Source organism: Amblyomma americanum, chromosome 8, assembly GCF_052857255.1.
Source record: "Amblyomma americanum isolate KBUSLIRL-KWMA chromosome 8, ASM5285725v1, whole genome shotgun sequence".
Classification (NCBI taxonomy): Eukaryota; Metazoa; Arthropoda; class Arachnida; order Ixodida; family Ixodidae; genus Amblyomma; species Amblyomma americanum.
Genome location: NC_135504.1, coordinates 61,588,364 through 61,606,251, shown reverse-complemented (window position 1 = coordinate 61,606,251; position 17,888 = coordinate 61,588,364). Strand labels below are relative to the sequence as shown.

The 17,888-nt window shown below is 47.2% G+C and overlaps 1 protein-coding gene across 1 annotated transcript in view; it reads left to right on the top strand.

Annotated features, from left to right (window-relative positions):
- LOC144102426 (ATP-binding cassette sub-family A member 17-like) overlaps window positions 1–13,588 on the top strand; it is a 29,255-nt gene extending 15,667 nt beyond the window's left edge. Inside the window, exons 8-13 of the mRNA XM_077635704.1 lie at window positions 709–882; window positions 3,795–4,261; window positions 8,239–8,426; window positions 8,778–8,951; window positions 10,369–10,582; window positions 13,276–13,588. Of these exons, the coding sequence (XP_077491830.1) occupies window positions 709–882; window positions 3,795–4,261; window positions 8,239–8,426; window positions 8,778–8,951; window positions 10,369–10,582; window positions 13,276–13,524 (1,466 nt within the window). The 3' untranslated portion in view covers window positions 13,525–13,588. The remainder of the gene's footprint in view (window positions 1–708; window positions 883–3,794; window positions 4,262–8,238; window positions 8,427–8,777; window positions 8,952–10,368; window positions 10,583–13,275) is intronic.
- Window positions 13,589–17,888: the final 4,300 nt, after the last annotated feature.

The following is a 17,888-nucleotide window of genomic DNA, read 5'->3' as shown; positions in this document are numbered from 1 at the left end:
CGGGCTTCCCTGCATTCTCCGTCGTGCTCATGCAATTTGTAACGTCCTTTCGCAGCGGTAAAATAACGGCCAAATTTCTCAAGCTTCACCATACGTGCATTTCTAAATTTTTCTTAAATACGTATTGTAGCGTATATATTGTAACGGGTAGAAATGCCTACGGCCGTAACAATATATTAGAATCAGTACGCGCCATTAAACTATGTCGCAAGTTTCTAAGGGCATTGACACCTGCGCCGTGGAGCGCACAGGAAGGCCAGCGTGACAGAACTGCTGCGCTTACAGATGCAATGTTTTGTTTAGTTATGTGGAACACCCATGCCTTCTACACATCGTGAATAATGCTAACAAATTGAATATTCGCTTTTCTGAGAGGAGGTTATGTTGTGTTAGAGATTGCAGTAGTCTTGCTTTCTAACGGCGCAACTGAGCCAGGGTTTAGCCCCAAATATCAGGCGGCTTTACGCGAGTGCCAGATGCTACTCGACAGCAATGCAAAAGCAGCTGAAAGGACATCATGTATAATTTATGATATCCATTTGACCAGGACACATCATTTGTATGATCTACCAAATTCAGCCAAACTATACGTATTCTCATATGACCGCTAAGAAGTTATGAGGGCGTCGTTTGTTTCGTGGGCGCGATGAGCTATAAGACATGCTTATAAGTTGCACTCGCGCTAATACAAGCTGTCTTCCCCCACAGGATTCATCTTCTCTACAGTACCTGGAGCTTACAAACGAATGACAGGAAGAGGGGGGCATGCATGGTTTTGGATGCTGTTCCCGCCGTTCGGTGTTTTGACCTGCCTCGCCAAAATCTCTGTATTTGACGTCACTGCCGAGTACTGCAAATTTCTCCGGGATACCGACGCCAAAGGTAAAGATTTACTTCTTTCAGTCCTACACCATCGCGGGAACATTTATTTGCCGTGCGGACAATAAAGATGTGTGATTTTAGGATGTGTCTCCGAGCAGTAAGACATCGTGCTGCACTTATTTCGACGCCTTAACAAGACCTTGGTAACACACTTTGAATTTGTTGGACTCGTCTCACCAGAACGCGATTACAAACCTGCCCGTCCAGGTATGACCCCTGTGGGTACCATTTGGGCAAGGGGGGCTGCGACAACTGCTCTAACACCTACGTCGGAGTCCCGAACCGGCATCGTTAGTTCTAACGCAAACCAGTTTCCTGAATCCAGGCCAAATCTGTCTCTTGTAACGCACTTCAGAGCAGATGCAACGTAAATGTGGGCTCTATCTGCGAAAACGTCGTCAAACCAAAATTGGGCTGTCCGCACTAAACCACTGTGTTGCTCCCACATAGCCTGTGGCGGGCCTGGAAAACGAGCGAGCCTGAATGCTTCCGACATCGGTCCCTTGTAGGGCATATGAGAGCAGATGCAATACAAATGTGGGCTCTGTGCTGAAAAAACTGTGCTAGCACACTTGGGGCTGCCAAATAGAATTGCTGTAGGTCCCACATCGGCCGTAGTGGGCCGGGAAAACGGGCGTGCCTGAATGCTTCCGACATCGGTCCCTTGTAGGGTAGATGGGAGCAGATGCAACACAAATGTGGGCTCTGTTCTGAAAAAAACTGTGCTAGCACACTTGGGGCTGCCCAAATAGAACTGCTGTAGGTCCCGCATCGCCTGTAGCGGGCCGGGAAAACGGGCGTGCCTGCATGCTTCCGACATCGGTCCCTTGTAGGGTAGATGGGAGCAGATGCAACACAAATGTGGGCTCTGTGCTGAAAAAACTGCTAGCACACTTGGGGCTGCCCAAATAGAACTGCTTTAGGTCCCACATCGGCCGTAGCGGGGCGGCAAATGGGCGCCGTGCATGATGCCCGTATTGATCTCTTGTCGGTTTTCTGAAGACAAGTGCAACATAAACGTAGGTTGTGTGCGCTAGAAACATCGGCAAGCCCACTAAGGGCTGCCCGCACAAAATCGCTGTAGGTCCCACATGGGCTATGATGAGGCTCCAAATTGCCGTGCCCGCAAGCCACCTTATCGCTCTTGTCGTGACATGAGGGCTGATGTAACATAAATGTGGCCTCCATCCAGAAAAAAAAGGGAAAGCCCAAATGAGGCTGCCGATGCAATGCAGGAGTCGGTTCCACATTAGCATTAGCTGGCGGAACACACCGAAGAGCCCATCGCATCGGACGCTTCAGTGCATCCCCCACAAGCCCATACCACAACTTTTCAGCCGTCATCCTTCCTGCGCACTGCACGATACTGGAATGGCCTGCCCACCAAAGTTGCCACCATCATCAACCCAGTAACATTCAACCGGCTCATCGATAAAAGTTCCCTGTGATTTCTACTTCTTTTTTTTTTGCCTTGTAACGATCACTTGTAATGTCTCACACGTAAGGCCTTGTAATGTCTCACTCGAGACATTACAATGTAATGTAATGTAATGTCTCACACGTAAGGTCTTGTAATGTCTCACACGTAAGGCCTTGTAATGTCTCAGACGAGACCCTTGAGGAATCAAATAAGCGTACGAGAAAGTGAATGCATGCTGTCTGCATGTCTTTATTCAATTCACCGGTTTGTCTTGTACATGCTTATAACCTGCTCCTGTCGGCGATTGGTATGACAATTCTCAGCGTCCTTCCTTGATTGTAAAAGTCACATGGTTACGCTCTCGCACTCATGTAAATTGCGCAAAATGACCAGACCATGTTGAGCATTGAAGGCCTTACTAGGAGGTCGCTGAACTACATGCGGACATTCAAACTTCATTGTTTAGAAACACACATATGGGCTGCCATCACTATGCCCAGCATGTAGTCGCTGCAGGGCACTCACACTGCCCGCATGCCCCAGAGCTGGCATGAAACTGTCAGGTGGACTGCTAAGACCGGGCTGACTTGCAGAACGTTATTGATTGTTGTTGGGCCCGAGGGTCCAGTGGGAACAACTGGACCTAGGGCTGCCCCTAAACAGCCACATTGGACACCTGTACGGATCATGTGGCTGCCCGAATTGGGCTTGCGTTCGTAGAACCGGCACCGATTCCATGTCGGTGTTGGAGAGGCTAACGGAGAGTAATAATAATAATTCTGTCTCATATAACGTTGGACACCTGAGCCGCGCCGTAAGGGAAGGGATAAAGGAGGGAGTGAAAGAAGAAAGGAAGAGAGAGGTGCCGTAGTGGAGGGCTCCGGAATAATTTCGACCACCTGGGGATCTTTAACGTGCACTGACATCGAACAGCACACGAGCGCCTCAGCGTTTTTTCTCCATAAAAACGCAGCCGCCGCGGTCGGGTTCGAACCCGGGTCAAATATGGGCAGTCCCTGAGGACGAAAGTTCATTTTTTTTTTCATAACGGAGATAAAAAATGAACTTTCGTCCTCAGGGACTGCCCATATTGAACCCAATTTAGACCCATGAATAAAGATTTCTTTTTTCTTCATTTTTACCATAAGTCTAACGGCACGAATAAATGAGCGAAAAACAAGCATAAAAATCTCAAAGTAATAAACAGCACAAAGAAAAACTATAATGCATCACTGAGTTCTATATTATTAAAGAAACGAAAAGAGTCGTATTGGAGACAATATTTGAAGCATTGTTGCCTGGTAGGATTTAACGTTTTCGTAGGAGTACAGGAACATTTCCTTATTGAGTATTGTCTTCTAACTATTCCTTGTTTCGAAATATTTGCTCCAGTCACTCTCCTTCGAAACCTATTTCCAATAAAACGCAAAACAGGCAATCGGAATGCGCGTGCTTAACCTTCGCTTCTTTTCTTCCCCCATTTTCTTTCCAGATAGTTCGAAGGCCGGCTGCGACGCCTCCTCGCCTTTCTCGTTCGACGGGAAAGGCATCGGCTACGAACTGGCGTATTCCCTCTTCCAGGGAGCGTTCTTTTTTGCCTGGGCGAGCATGCTGGCCTCTGGCTTCATCTTGGAGAGGAGCGACGCAGCATTGGCGACCATCGAGGAACCGGCGCCCGACCAGAATGTGGAAGACGAGAAGCAGCTCGTGAACAGGCTGCGCGAGAATGGGCAGTTCGCCGCCCACGCGCTCGTTGCGTGGAACCTTCACAAGAGCTACGACGCGCAGCACGCCGTCAGGGGTGTCTACCTGGCGCTTCGGCCGTGCGAGTGCTTGGGGTTGCTGGGCGTCAACGGTGCGGGCAAGACGAGCACTTTCCAGATGTTGGCTGGACTCAGCGCAGTCTCGTACGGCGAGGCCTACACCCCTAACGGAGCACTTACGAAGAACCCGCGTGAAGTAAGTGCTAGGACGTATCATTTCGCCTTTTCTACAGCATCTCTATCAGGCATTTCATCAGCTGTCTGCTGGAGGCATACTGCAGCGAGGCTGTTTTGTAGCGAAAGCTGCATTGGCCATGAACTCGCAGTTCCGCTGTGCTCGAATTTCCACCGTGGTCGCACCGTACCACGCGACCAACCGCGTGACGAACCACGTGACCAGCCACGGTGACCTCCTCGCCATCTGGCGTGACGTCAGAGGAGAAGCCGCGCGCCTTAACTTACACTACGTACAGTACTCACGGATTGAAATAGGACATTCGGAGCGCCAGCCTTGCAGTGCCACGCAGGCATCTGGTAAACAACAGGCCAGCTCGTTGGCTACTGGAACGAACAATTCTGCTTTGTAGATGTTCTCCCCCTCGCGCCATACCACAATGCACCACCTTGATTCCATGAGTATCTACGGGCGGCGCTCCATGAAGCGACGGCCACGCGCTCCGAATGTCCTATTTCAATCCGTGAGTACTGTACATCTTGGCATAGCCGAGATAGGCCAATGCCACTCTTTCTCAATCAATTCAGTGTTATTTCAGTGTTATTTTCAGTGTTATTTTGTTAAATAACACTGAAATTGAAGTGGTAAGACTTTAAATTACTGGGCGTATACTTTTCACAAAACATGACATAGGATCATCACGTGAACTATATTATTAGTAAACTATCCAGGACAACCGGCATTATGCGCCCTCACTGCTACTACTTCCCTACGTCTGTTAACATGCTCATATATAATTCTTTATTTTCTTCTTTATTAAGTTACGCGTTTCTTGTGTGGTCAACAACAACAGCTGGAAATATTAGTAAACTTTCCGTCTTACAAAAAAGATCTTTACGCCTCGCCTGTAAAGTCCCTTATCACTGCAGGTTTATTCAAGAAGCACCACATAATTCATGAATGAAGTAAAAGGAACGCCGACCAAAAGGTTGTTGTTTAAAACGAAGACGTTTCGGCTTTCATACGGAAGCCTTGATCATTGGGCCGAAAGCCCAAGCCCTGATAATCCAAGCTACAGACAAAACCCTTAACCACAACGCAGGCAATCTCCCGCCTACGTACGCAAGATGCTTGGGGCGATTACTGCGACGTACTTAAGCTTTGTGCTTTGGGCTTTCGGCCCAGTGATCAAGGCTTCCGTATGGAAGCCGAAACGTCTTCGTTTTAAACAACAACCTTTTGGTCGGCGTTCCTTTTACTTCATTCATGAATCTTCTTCCCGACCAGACGAGTTTTCGTCAGACTAGATTTCACCACATAATTCACGTTACATCAATGTATGACTACAAGCTATGTCGTTTGTGTAAACTCTGTTTACAAAATATAATGATGCCATAACAAGCTTAGCAAGGCTAGCGGAAAACTTCCCTGTTTTAAAATGTTCGCCATCCCGAAGTGTGGTACGTCGCCAAATCCAGAACCAGTTATGGACATCAAATGCTGAAATTTCTACTTCCCACACTTCTAAATCGCGTAGTAAAAGAAACTAACATTGACATATCTGGTATATCACTAAAAGAACTGCATGAAATGTTTGTATAATGATGTCATACACTGAACTTTTTTCCCCTCGTTCCTTGGTGCTTTCTTAGAATATTTTACCTAACTCATGTATGTGTTTTGTCCAAGTGTTCTTCCTTAGCCGCCCGCTTCTATGCTGCCCCGTGTGCTAGGGGGTCAGGGCTCCTCAAGCTGTTTCGCACAGCTTTTGCCTGCCCTCCTCGTAACCTTTTTGTTGCGGAATAAAATTTGATTTCATTTGATTTGAAATGGCCTAAATATACATCGTGTCGATGTAAGAAAGGAAGTGTTAGGAGAGCAAGCTGGGGTCCAGCTGGTGAGATACGTTCAATCACCTATGTAATGGTGCAGACCGGAGAAGTGCTGCTAGCAGCTGTAAAGTTCAGTTAAAACATTATGCGTGACGCAGCATACAGAGAGGCGATATTTTGAAAGTCGCGTCACGACCTTTGAATAGCCTGTTTTTTTTTTTGTAAATTTTCTCATTTTTGTTGTCATTTCTGAATGCCTGTCATGTCATTTTCTAATGTCAAACATGCCATTTTTCTTGTCTCATTTTGTTGCAGTTTTGAAGGCATGGTCAAGCGCTCACATTTCATCCGCAGAACATAATTATTGACAACCTTGGCAGCTGCAAGCCGCGCTCGTATCGTAACTAACCTTCCTTGTGTCTTGTCGAAAATCGAGTTCCCCTTCCCTGTAAAAGCTTTCTTAGCGTTTTAGCTCTTATTAGATCAATCCTTAGTTCTGCTCCGTCCGTTCCGTTTGCGATGCGGACCATTCAGCCCGCCAGTAACGGCACGGCGTGTTTGGACGAAAGTGCCAACGCATACTGGCGGCAGCGGCTAGTTCGGCAAAGTTGCCTCGGCGCCAAGACGCTGCTGGGCAGATAGCAGCACGGCGTGTATTTCTGATAAGTTCTCTAAGCCTAAAGATTCGCTTTGTGCGCTTGTAGCCGTCTTGTGTGTCATTACCGCCCTTTTCCAAAGCCTGGCGTCGTCTGTCTCAGCCGAACTAAAATGAAAGAAAGCAACGCACTCCCCATTACGCGTATAAATCCCACTATGGGGAACCTGTGCTGCCAAGGTGACCTTGCAATTGTTCCATTCGGTGACTCAAAACTGCTTTTGTCAGCCGCTTGGGCCGCTGCAAACGCGAGAGCACATTCTGCGCGATTAGATACCCGCGTTTGGCTGACAGCATTCATTGCCTAGCTTCGCTCGGCGTAGCCCAGATAGCTGATGCACGGCACGTGCGCCTTCGACAGAGCGCGGAGGCTCACGCCAACAAGCTCCTGAAGGTGGCGCGGAAAAGTACTAATAGTACTACCCAAAACTGCTTGCTCTTCTCGTTAGGCAGTATGTTATGGTGCTGTAATCGGCACCGCAAATTTCAGCGCAAGTTCCCCATACCAGACCGAGAGACAAACCTGCCGATAAGAATGAAATTTGACCGCCGCAGCCGCGGTCGAATCCGCGTCTTTCGGGTCAGCAGCCGAGCGCCTTAACCACCGAGCCACCGCGGCAGCAGTATATTTGAGAAGTACACTTGGTTTCCCAGCTAAAAGTAATCGAGCTTGTAAAAAACACGCAATGTCCTAGCCGCGTGAAATTAAATGAAGGTTGTTTAGAGTCGCGTGACCTACTCTGCTGTATTTTTTTCGTTCTTCAAAGTTAATTAACTAGTTAAGTCCAATTATCTAACTTTTTAATTATTGAATTGGGGAACAAAGTGTCAATGTAAACGTTGTAGATCGTCTCAAAAACCGATAACTGGGCTGTTTCCATCAAGGTACGATTTACGTAGCTTCGGCTATTGGCCCTAAAAGAAAGCTATCACGTGACCAGCTGCAGGGTCACATCTCTGCCCCAATGTGCACGCAAAGGCTCATCGGGGCCACTTCAGTAAAAGTGGATTTTGTTCTCTACCACGCGTCTTGGGACGTTTAAATGGCACCATTGTCACTTGGACGCCTCTTTTATTGTGCTAGGTAGGGTTTGGCCGAAAAAAAACTACTTTATGTTAACGGTATATTGGTGCAAACGTTGCAGTCAACTGTTTTTCAAGGCGATCTACAATTTTTCCATTGACACTATGTTCTCCAGGGTAATGGTTAAAAAGTTAGCTAATTAAGCTTAACTAATTAAATTTGAAGGACGCAAAAAATACTGCAGACTAGGTCACACGACTCTAAACAACCATCAGTTGGTCTCACGCGGCTACGACATTCCGTGTTTTTTAAAAGCTTGTTTACCTTTAGATGGAACACATGGTAAACGCGCTGCAACTATGGTCTTACCGAAGCTCTGTTCTTGATATGAGCGATTTAAAATTTTGAACTAGCGATCCCCAGATCTACTTGCTCGTATTATTCGTCTCTATTTCTCTTTTAAAATGACTACAATCTCTGGGTGCAGTGGCAATCCCACATTGGCTACTGCTCCCAGGCGGAAGGTCTGCTGGACAGAATGAACGCCTACGAGCAGCTGTTCCTCATTGGGCGTCTGCGAGGAATTCCAGAAGCCGACCTCAAGGCCATTGTGGACAGCGTGCTGTCTGTCGTCGACGTGAAGGAGGACGCCACAGAAAAGAGCGCGGTGTACAGGTAACTAACACAGCTTGCTCTCTTAGCAAGAGCACCTGCATAGCTGCTTCGGCCTGAGTAAACAGAGTCCCTCTAACCATCTCTGTATTGGGCAACAACATTAAGAAAACGTGTTCATGTCAAGATACTTGTAAGTTGCTTCGAGACGGTCGGCAGCGGCTATTTTCGACGACGCGCCTTTCGTAATGATGTCGCAGATCTGCTCTCTTCAATAGCAGAATTTCGCGCCGCTATATTCAATATGAAAGTGTGCTATAGCTTTCATATAGTTTATATTATAGAAAAGGATTAAAGGAGACTAGCTTTGAGGCTATCGTCTCGTCGTGTCGTATTTTGTTGACGCCTTCGCAGTGGTGGGACCCGGCGCAAGCTTTCTACCGCCATGGCACTCCTGGGCCTGCCACCACTGATCTTGCTCGATGAGCCCTTCACGGGTGTGGACGCAGTTTCCAGAAGCAAGATAATTCGCGGCATCGGCGTCATTAAGAAGAACACCCAGACGTCATTCGTTCTTACCTCACACAAGTAAGTGCATTACTACCAGAGGACGTTACAGGTACACTGCAATGGCTTGAGGTGGCGTTGGAGGACACACGCAAGCTTAGGCTACAGGTGACGCACACACTCTTCGTAGTCGTTCACAAATGCCTACCGCCACTTAATTGCAATGGCAGACTTTCCTGCATGTGAGATGTGTGGGTGCGCCGGAACTATAGAACACCTTCTTTGTAACTGCCCTCGGTTTCAGCGTGAGCGTGCACTCCTGGCTGCAACACTCCGCCGTTTAGATCCTCGGCCCCTTACTGAAGCCAAGATTCTGGGTCCTTGGAGTAAGCCTTCATCGCAGAGGACAGCTTTGAAGGCACTTTTAAAGTTCTTGAAGGACTCAGGACTGAGTGCAAGATTGTGAACAGTCAGTGTGTGCCCTGTGTACCCAACAAGTAATGGCCAACGGACACGTGAAAAAATGATCATATCCCTTTATTCTCTTCCTTTTCTATCTCTCCCTCCGTTCCCCTTCCCACGTGTAGGGTAGCATAACGGGCGCTGCCTAGTTAACCTCCCTGCCTTTCCGTCTTTCTCTCTCTCTCTCTTCGTAGTCGTAGTTAATTCCATCCGAAGTGCAGTTGTCATTGTCTGGAGTCCCTCCCATGGTGTTCTTGCAAAACTTGGTGACGGATATGCTCCTGAACATTTTCAGTGTAATCAAAACGTGTATCGGGCACCACACACTGTTCTCTTATTTACCCTTTCTAGCGATGCGCCAATTCAAGAATAGGGTAAGTCATGACGTTAGCTGTTTGTTTGGTTTATGGTGGTTCAACGTCCCAAAGCGACTGAGGCCGTAGTGCACATCGCACAGTACACGGGCCTCGACCATTTCACGTCCATCGAAATGCGACCGCCGCGGTCGGGAACGAACCCGCGTCTTTGGAATCAGCAACCCAGCGCCATAACCATTCAGCCACCGCGGCGGCTTCACGAGAGTAATTGTGTGTGAATTGCTCGACCAGAACAAAATATAGTTTTATCTTTTACGTGTACCGTCCTTCAGACTTTTAATTGAAAAAAAGCGTAGAAAGCGTCTGCGTAAATGCTGTGCAAGTGGCGTTATTGCTAAGTGCAGTATGTGTAAGGCACCTTAAGCAACTGCCTACTTGTTTGCCAGTTGAACTTTTTGTGATATCTATTAGATTAATTGTACCTAGACGACAGCCATTCGACCCTCCCAACCGTGGACATCCTTCAGTTTACAAAGCCACACTATGTGCAAATCTCCATAGTACGGTGACGTGACTAGCTGGTTCACTTGGGAAATTACTTACTGCGTGGGTGCTGGACATAGAGAAACGTTGAAAATTGCAGATGAGGTGATCCTGACGGGGAAGCCCAGAAATAATTAACGGCACGGATTACTCTTTCTCTCCCTCTCTGGTTGCAGCATGGAGGAGTGCGAGAGTGCCTGCGACCGGATCACCATCATGGTGGCCGGGCGCATGATGTGCCTCGGTACCCTGCAGCAGCTCAAGGACAAATACGGCGGAGGTCACCGCATTGAGTTCGCTCTCGACGAGGAGGACGAAGACAAGCGCCGTGTCTTCACCCAAGAAGTGACCAAGCGGTTCCCCGGAATCCGGCTCGCCACAGTTAACGAGGTGCGAAGCAAAATGGATAATTAATGCGATAGCTTCAAGGAACTCGCGTCGCAGAAAATCCGGCGTCTCCGCTCCCCCCCCCCCCCCGAGAAACAACCTAGGAGGCAGGTGGGCCACGTATATCACGTGACCTTGCGGCGCCATCACAACCTGCCCACCGGATAGTGAGCGAACTGACCACCACGGAAGGCGGCGGTTAAATTAATGATAGGTCGCACAAGAACAGCAACCTGGGGCGCACAAGAACCACCGGTAGCAGCACCTGCCATCACAGGGCGGTGGCTTATCGCTTAACAGCTGCAGCTCTGAGACAGGAGTGGTATGAGGGCTGCCAGAGATGTATGAATGTAAAGTTGTAAATTCTGCATGTTAAGGAATTATCCCATTAGGCTATCGCATCATATACTTAAGGCGGAGCTTAAGTGTCCCCTCCATTTTTTTTCAGCAAAAGTTGCGAGGCTGGCTGCCTATAGGAGATGTGTTTTTTATTTTGACAATCGTAGACGTTGTACTCCAAAGAGTTCAAGTTCTGATATCGCTCAGCAGTGGTTTGTTGCGTTGTACCTTCATTCCTGCCAATCATTCGCTTTTGTACTCGGGCTTCCAGGCGACGCTTTCTTCTGTGCATGCAATTACGCATGTTTGTAATGCAGCGCCAGCGCGCTTTATTTTTGTTTTTAAAATCAACATTTTTCTGTACTCGTTTGTCGCCGCTGGAGCAGCTACTTTGTCTTTTCTGGGATTTGTGCTATTCCCACTTCGTCGCTTTTCTGACACAGTAATGCTTAATTTTATTTCACTTCATTATGCATTACACAAGTTCTGATTGATGGTTTAACCACAAAGCCAATAATTATATTCCTAAAAGAAATTGAATTTTTTGAACTCTTGAGGAAGTTTATAAATTCTGGTCATCGATTTGAGACAGGGAATGTTTGAAGATAGAGCCTGAACAGGCCAAAAAGGAACGTTAACGAAAGGGAAATCGGCTACAAGTTTTTTTTAGTTCAGCGATAAAACCATGGTGCGTTCTAGGATCCACAATCGTATGAATATTTCCTCATCTGTTGTAAGAGCACACATAAGCAAGTCACATTGAAAATATAGAATCCTTATTTGTAGGCATAAGAATGTATTGATCTATCTTTTTAAGAAGCATGTAAGCGACTAATTTTGACGCAAGCTTTGCTTCTTGCGCTCACTTATTACCTGATTCCACCTGCAGATAAAAGGGATACAGATAACGGGCATGCTTTACTATCAAAAACACGGGACAAGAAAGAACACGACCACACATTTGGGCTGACCAGCACCTCGTTTTTACTCCGCCAGAAGCGAAATATATACCGAGTGTCCAAGGGAACTTGAGCCAAGGGTTAAAAAATAAATTATTATTATTATAGACAGGCGAGTGACTGATGACAGCCATCTTGCGCACCAGAGGCTATTTTTGTTTCGCAATTAACTAACAGTTCAATGAAGTTTAATTACAGAAGTTAATAAATATTTACTTTAGACAGCGAACTGCATTTGAAGATTTGTCGAGCACCTTCAGAAACCCGTATTCCATTATTTACAATAAGAAAACCCTCACGTGTGTCTTTTTCCCAGCTGCAATGAAAGCCCGCGAAATACAAAATAAACCACGTGACTAACGCATTTTCGCACCACGATCGTGCTGCTCTGAAGCGTGGTTTGAGCAAACGAAATCGCTTGTCGCCTTGACTCGACGGCCCCGCACCAACGGCAGGCTGATATATGGCGGAGGCAAATGACGCAGGCGAGAAACCACTGCCAACATATCAGCCTGCCGTTGGTGAGGGGCCGTCGAGTCAAGGCGACAAGCGATTTCGTTTGCTAAAACCACGCTTGAAAGCAGCACGATCGTGGCGCGCAAATGCGCTAGTCACGTGGTTTATTTTGTATTTCGCGGGCTTTCTTTGCAGCTGGGAAAAAAGACGCACGTGAGGGTTTCCTTATTGTAAATGATGGAATGTGGGTTTCTGAAGGTGCTCGACAACTCTTCAAATGCAAATTATTGTCTAACGTCAATATTTATTTTAAGATAATTACAATTAATTAAACGAATAATTCATTGCGAAACAAAAAATGCCTCTGCTGCGCAAGACGACTGTCATCAATATTCAACTGCTTTCACTCCCCTGTCTCTAATTTGTTTTTTAACTCCCAGCTCCAGGTAGCTGGGACACCCGGTATAGCTGGAAAGACATCTAAACAACAAAAATACACAACAATAAAGAAAACACTTAAAAAGAAAGTGGAATCTCGTGCCGTGTTTGTGTTATTTTTTTACTCTTAAATATAATGTTCTAACCTGCCTAAGCATCCGCCTTAACAAAGCAAAATAAGCTCTTGAGTCTTTCGTCGCTCATGTTTTGAATGGCCTCAAAGTGCGTTCTGCGTGTACACTAGACCTCTACTCAATAAATAGTACATTTTAGTTCTGGGTAAAGCTTCGACAACAAAGTAAGTTACGAAAACTCGTTTCCATTTTCAAGCATGAATAACATATATCAGTTTTTGCTCTCGCACTAAAGAGGGTCGAACATCTCGACGAGCTCGGAAATGGCCCCACACAGGTTAATCAGTTGTCGCGCACAAATTCAGAAACCTCACGTGGCATCGTCGTCGTGGTCATATTTTTTGCCTTCCTATCTCTTTCACTTCTTCAGGGCGTCTTCACATTCCGGCTTGCCAAGCGCGTCCCTTGGAGCGCCCTCTTTCGGAAGGTGGTTCAGCTCGAGAAAGATTTTGCGCTCAGCAACGCCATCGTGGGAGACTACGGCCTCGAGCAGATCTTCATTTCCTTCGCAAATGCCGCGCATCACCCCGAACGACCAGTACAAGCCCTCATATCACCTGCTGCACCGATCCCTCCAGCCGCCGGAGAGGCTGGAGACAAAAATAACCCCAAGAAATGATGTTCAGAAACTCGCTGCTATACGAACACTACTCAAGGAAAACTAGAGATAACAAATAGCTAGATGCCTCTATAGTTTCTGAATTTTCCATCAGCTTGGCCTTCGACATAGTGTCTAGCGCACATGCAAGACGCACGCAAAAGGAATTCCGACAGGACAAGTGCGTCTTCCTTGTGCGCTAGCCACTATGTCAAATTATAGTAATCAACTAGTCCAATTAAGAGCCTTGGCACATTCGCCTTGCTGCTGCGAATGGGATGAGCACAATAAAATGAATGTAATGTGAGCGGCCGTGAATAAAAGTCGTGCACAAAATAGTACCCCTTTTCTTTCGCAAGTTGTCAACGTATAACAGTCATGCCCGCCATGCAGAATAATAATAATAATAATAATAATAATAATAATAATAATAATAATAATTGGTATTAGGGAAAACGAAATAGCGCAGTATCTGTCTCATATATCGTTGGACACCTGAACTGCGCCCTAAGGGAAGGGATAAAGGAAGGAGCGAAGGAAGAAATGAAGAAAGAGGTGCCGTAGTGGAGGGTTCCGGAATAATTTCGACCACCTGGGGATCTTTAACGTGCACTGACATCGCACAGCACACGGGCGCCTTAGCGTTCTTCCTCCATAAAAACGCAGCCGCCGCGGTCGGGTTCGAACCCGGGAACTCCGGATAAGTAGTCGAGCGGCCTAACCACTGAGCCACCGCGGCGGGTCCATGCAGAAGCTCCGGGATTGCATTCTGCGCTAGGATTGATCCCTCCACACGCGCAGTGCACGCTGTTTAAGCGGGCTGTTGCCCTGGCAGCTCCCCCGGATCGCCTCCGAATAATACTGGAGCACGAAGACATGTCCTGCATGCCTTACGCGCTTTATAACCGCCTTTTTTGTCTTGGGTACCTAAACTGTCCTGTCATTGTGCGACAAGATGGCAGAACATGGTCCCTGTGATGCGGCTGGGCTGCATATGGTGGTGGCGATGGTATGGCTAGCGGCATCGCCTAATCCTCGCCCGTCGTCTCTGCATTGGACGTTTGGGCTGATGCTCGCGACGAGCGGCAAAGGAGGCAGAGCGGGCGCCTCAGGCGAGCACCCCTTGGCGCGCGAAATGGACACGCCTTTCTGGGCCCATAGATGTAACGGGTGACGCCGTGAGGCGAGTCGGCGGCTGCGCGTCTTGGCCAGTACTTTCCCCAACAGTACATCTTTATTTAAGATGGGGGAAGGCGGTCCTTAAAACGCTTACATTGTGTTGTGGCTAGCGCCCAGCAATACAGGCTTATTCCGATTTGTACTAGTGCTATAGCTAAGGCCTGAGCGTGACGGGCACTGAGAAGGGAACACACCATGCAACCTCTCGTGACCGATCTAACTTCGGTGGGCAGTTTGGGATGACACCACAAGGTCGTGACATAGGTGACCCACATGTCGTCTTGGGGAGCTACCTGGGTGGCAAATGGACCCCCATATCAGGTTGTCAACAACCAGTTGGCGGAGGGACCAATCGCCACGTGGTTACCTACGCATCTCCGCTCCTCCTGTTCAAGGTCATTCGTGCAGAGCGAGAGAAATCGGCGCCCCTAGGCTAGTTACTAAAGCTTTCGCTTTAAAAACACCCAGAATATCGGCAGTGTGAGGTAATGAAATCAGACGCTATTCAGCCCAGGCAATGGGCTTTCCGAACTTCATGTTTCTGTTTATTTCCTTGTTTAAAAACATGCTGCGGACCTTTTAGGGCCCCACGAAGGAGTGCTATAAAAATTCGTGTGGTCAAGATAAGGACAATTTAAACACAAAAAAGATGTTCTCTAAACTAATAGCATGCCAATAACGTCTTTTACGCATGCATGAACACACACACACACACACACACACACACACACACACGCACACACACACACACACACACACACACACACACAACACACACACACACACACACACACACACACACACACACACACACACACACACACACACACACACACCACACACCACGTATAAATTGACTAAATCCATTTTCAGGAAAGGAAAATGTCATAACTGGCTGCCTAGGTCAGTGGAAACTCAATCGCGCTTTCAGATACGTGGCTGTGGATACCACGTACAAAAAAACGATCGCTGTGCAATGGCGTAGACCGACCGATGCTTGACTGCGCAGGCCTCTGTCGCGTTTGCTGCTCCGGTCGACAAAGCGTTGCAACGTGCTTAACGTATTGTTCACAAGCGGTTGCAACATGATTCTCGAGCGGTAACGCTTGAGCCACAAAGCCTCGTACATCCAGTGTAACGCATGCCCTGCAAAAAACCATTCTTTCGCACAATACTTCGTTCTTAACAATCCGAAACTACCAGTGATTTTCATGTTTATTTAGGCAACAGTTCCTGGAAAGGTATTTGCTCCATCCGGGAAGGCTAGCAGTGATTCAGTTCCGTGAATTTAAGGACAGAAACGAGTAGGGAGTTAAAATCCTTGACCTCGCGGTAAACTTGAGCGTGAGGGCAAGTGACGGTAGTAGACCGCACGACCGCGGTCCCGGCTGAATAAAATAAAGACAGCAACAGTGGACGCGGAAATTGTAAAATCACGAAGGACGAATGTGAAGAGCGATAGAAAAAGAAAAGACATGTTTAGAGCGGCTCTCAGCGCACGTGTGCCTGTTTTTCAATGCTTAATTCTCTAAATTAATTTCCTCTTCCCTTTACGTAATTGTACTGCTTTTGATGCGCGCGCCAAAAGCACATATCTGTCAACGGGGCCTGAATAATAATTCCAAAAGATACTCGGTTGTGTTGTCGCTCTGTAGGGTCCATTCGGCTTTATTCGAATTGGTCACCAGCCGGCCTACAACGCAAACCGGCTATAACTTTGGGCAGAGTTATTATTAGAAAATGTGGACAATACTCCAGTTCATCTATTTTTCATCACATGGCGCATTACAATGACCATTCAAAATCCACGCGGTAAGGTAGGCGATGGGTTGGGCTAAAAGACCATACCAGGCGCTTACCGTCAAGATACGAAAAGTGATCAGCGCTATAGTTGGTGGCCCTGCGGAAGCCGCCACGCATGTCGGCCACGGCCACAGAACTGCCCCTGATCAAGCACCAATGTCGCAGTAACCTGTGAATGACGGTGCGTATTCGTGGCTGAGGGGTGTGTGTACACCGCACCGTGGTCTGGGTTAGGTCTTTGGTCGGCTGCAGTTCGGTTGCCCAAGTTGGCCATAGCCAAGAGGGGAAGATCCGAGCAGAGTTGGGTGGCCAAGTCTCAGCCAGCAGCATTGTACAGCGGGTAAGGGAATGAACCGCGAACACCTATATCCTATTCTTTCTACTTTGTAGCGACACATTCTTTTAGCATCGGTTTACTAATATATACTTTGGTAGACCCTTTATCTAGACACAAGAATCTGGTTAGTTATACAAAGCGGGTAAATGTATACAAGTTAAATGTTTTGTTTTACTTTAGGAGCACCCTTCTGCGTTTCATTCCGAGCTAAATGTACGAAAGCGGTGAAGGCGGGGCTAATATTTTTCATTCTTTTATTATGCCCCACCCTCATACATGGGGGTCGTTTTTTCTACTGGAAGACTACAAAGCCTGCGAGTCGCAAGTTTTCCTTCCACGCTTCTCTTCCGCGATGTTCCGCCGATCATTTTGACACCAAAAGCATCGAAAGCGGATGAGAATTAACTGAGATGCAACTAATATTGACATTTGGTAGCCACTGTGACATGTTAGCGTAACTAAGGTCGAATAGAAACATAAGTGTTTTAAGTCGGTGAGCAGCTAGCACATAGCCGCGTTAATTTACCTTTTCCGCCGCTGAACAACAACTGCAGCAGCCTCTAAACAAGTCCCACGTGCAAAAAAACATCAAGAAATCTAGCGACACAAAGATATTTATTCTAAACGCAGTATTTAGCGTAGAAAAAAAAAAGCATCGATTAAAATCTCCTCTTCGTTGTCAACTTTTGAGGCCACAGGAACCACATAGTACTTAAAGGTAAAAATAAGGACTACAAGGGCTAGCTGCTTTATGTGCACGGCACTCTGTTTTCAAGAAAACTTAGTGGTGACTCAAAAGCAAAGGTTCTAGTACGGTGTTGCCAGACCGTGACCTAGAAACCGACCAAAAAAACGAAAAATTGTTCCTTTAGTTGGGAAAACGTCCCAAAGGTCGTATAAAAACATACGAGTTCCGAAACAGCGCCACGAGAAAATAACGTCAAAGACCCACAGGAAGAACAGGAAGCCAACTTTAGAGAGCAACTTCGGGTAAGGAAGTGGGCGTAACTGCTGAACACCTTTAGATATAAAAACGTCAGACCACTCGAATTAAAGGAAAAAGCAA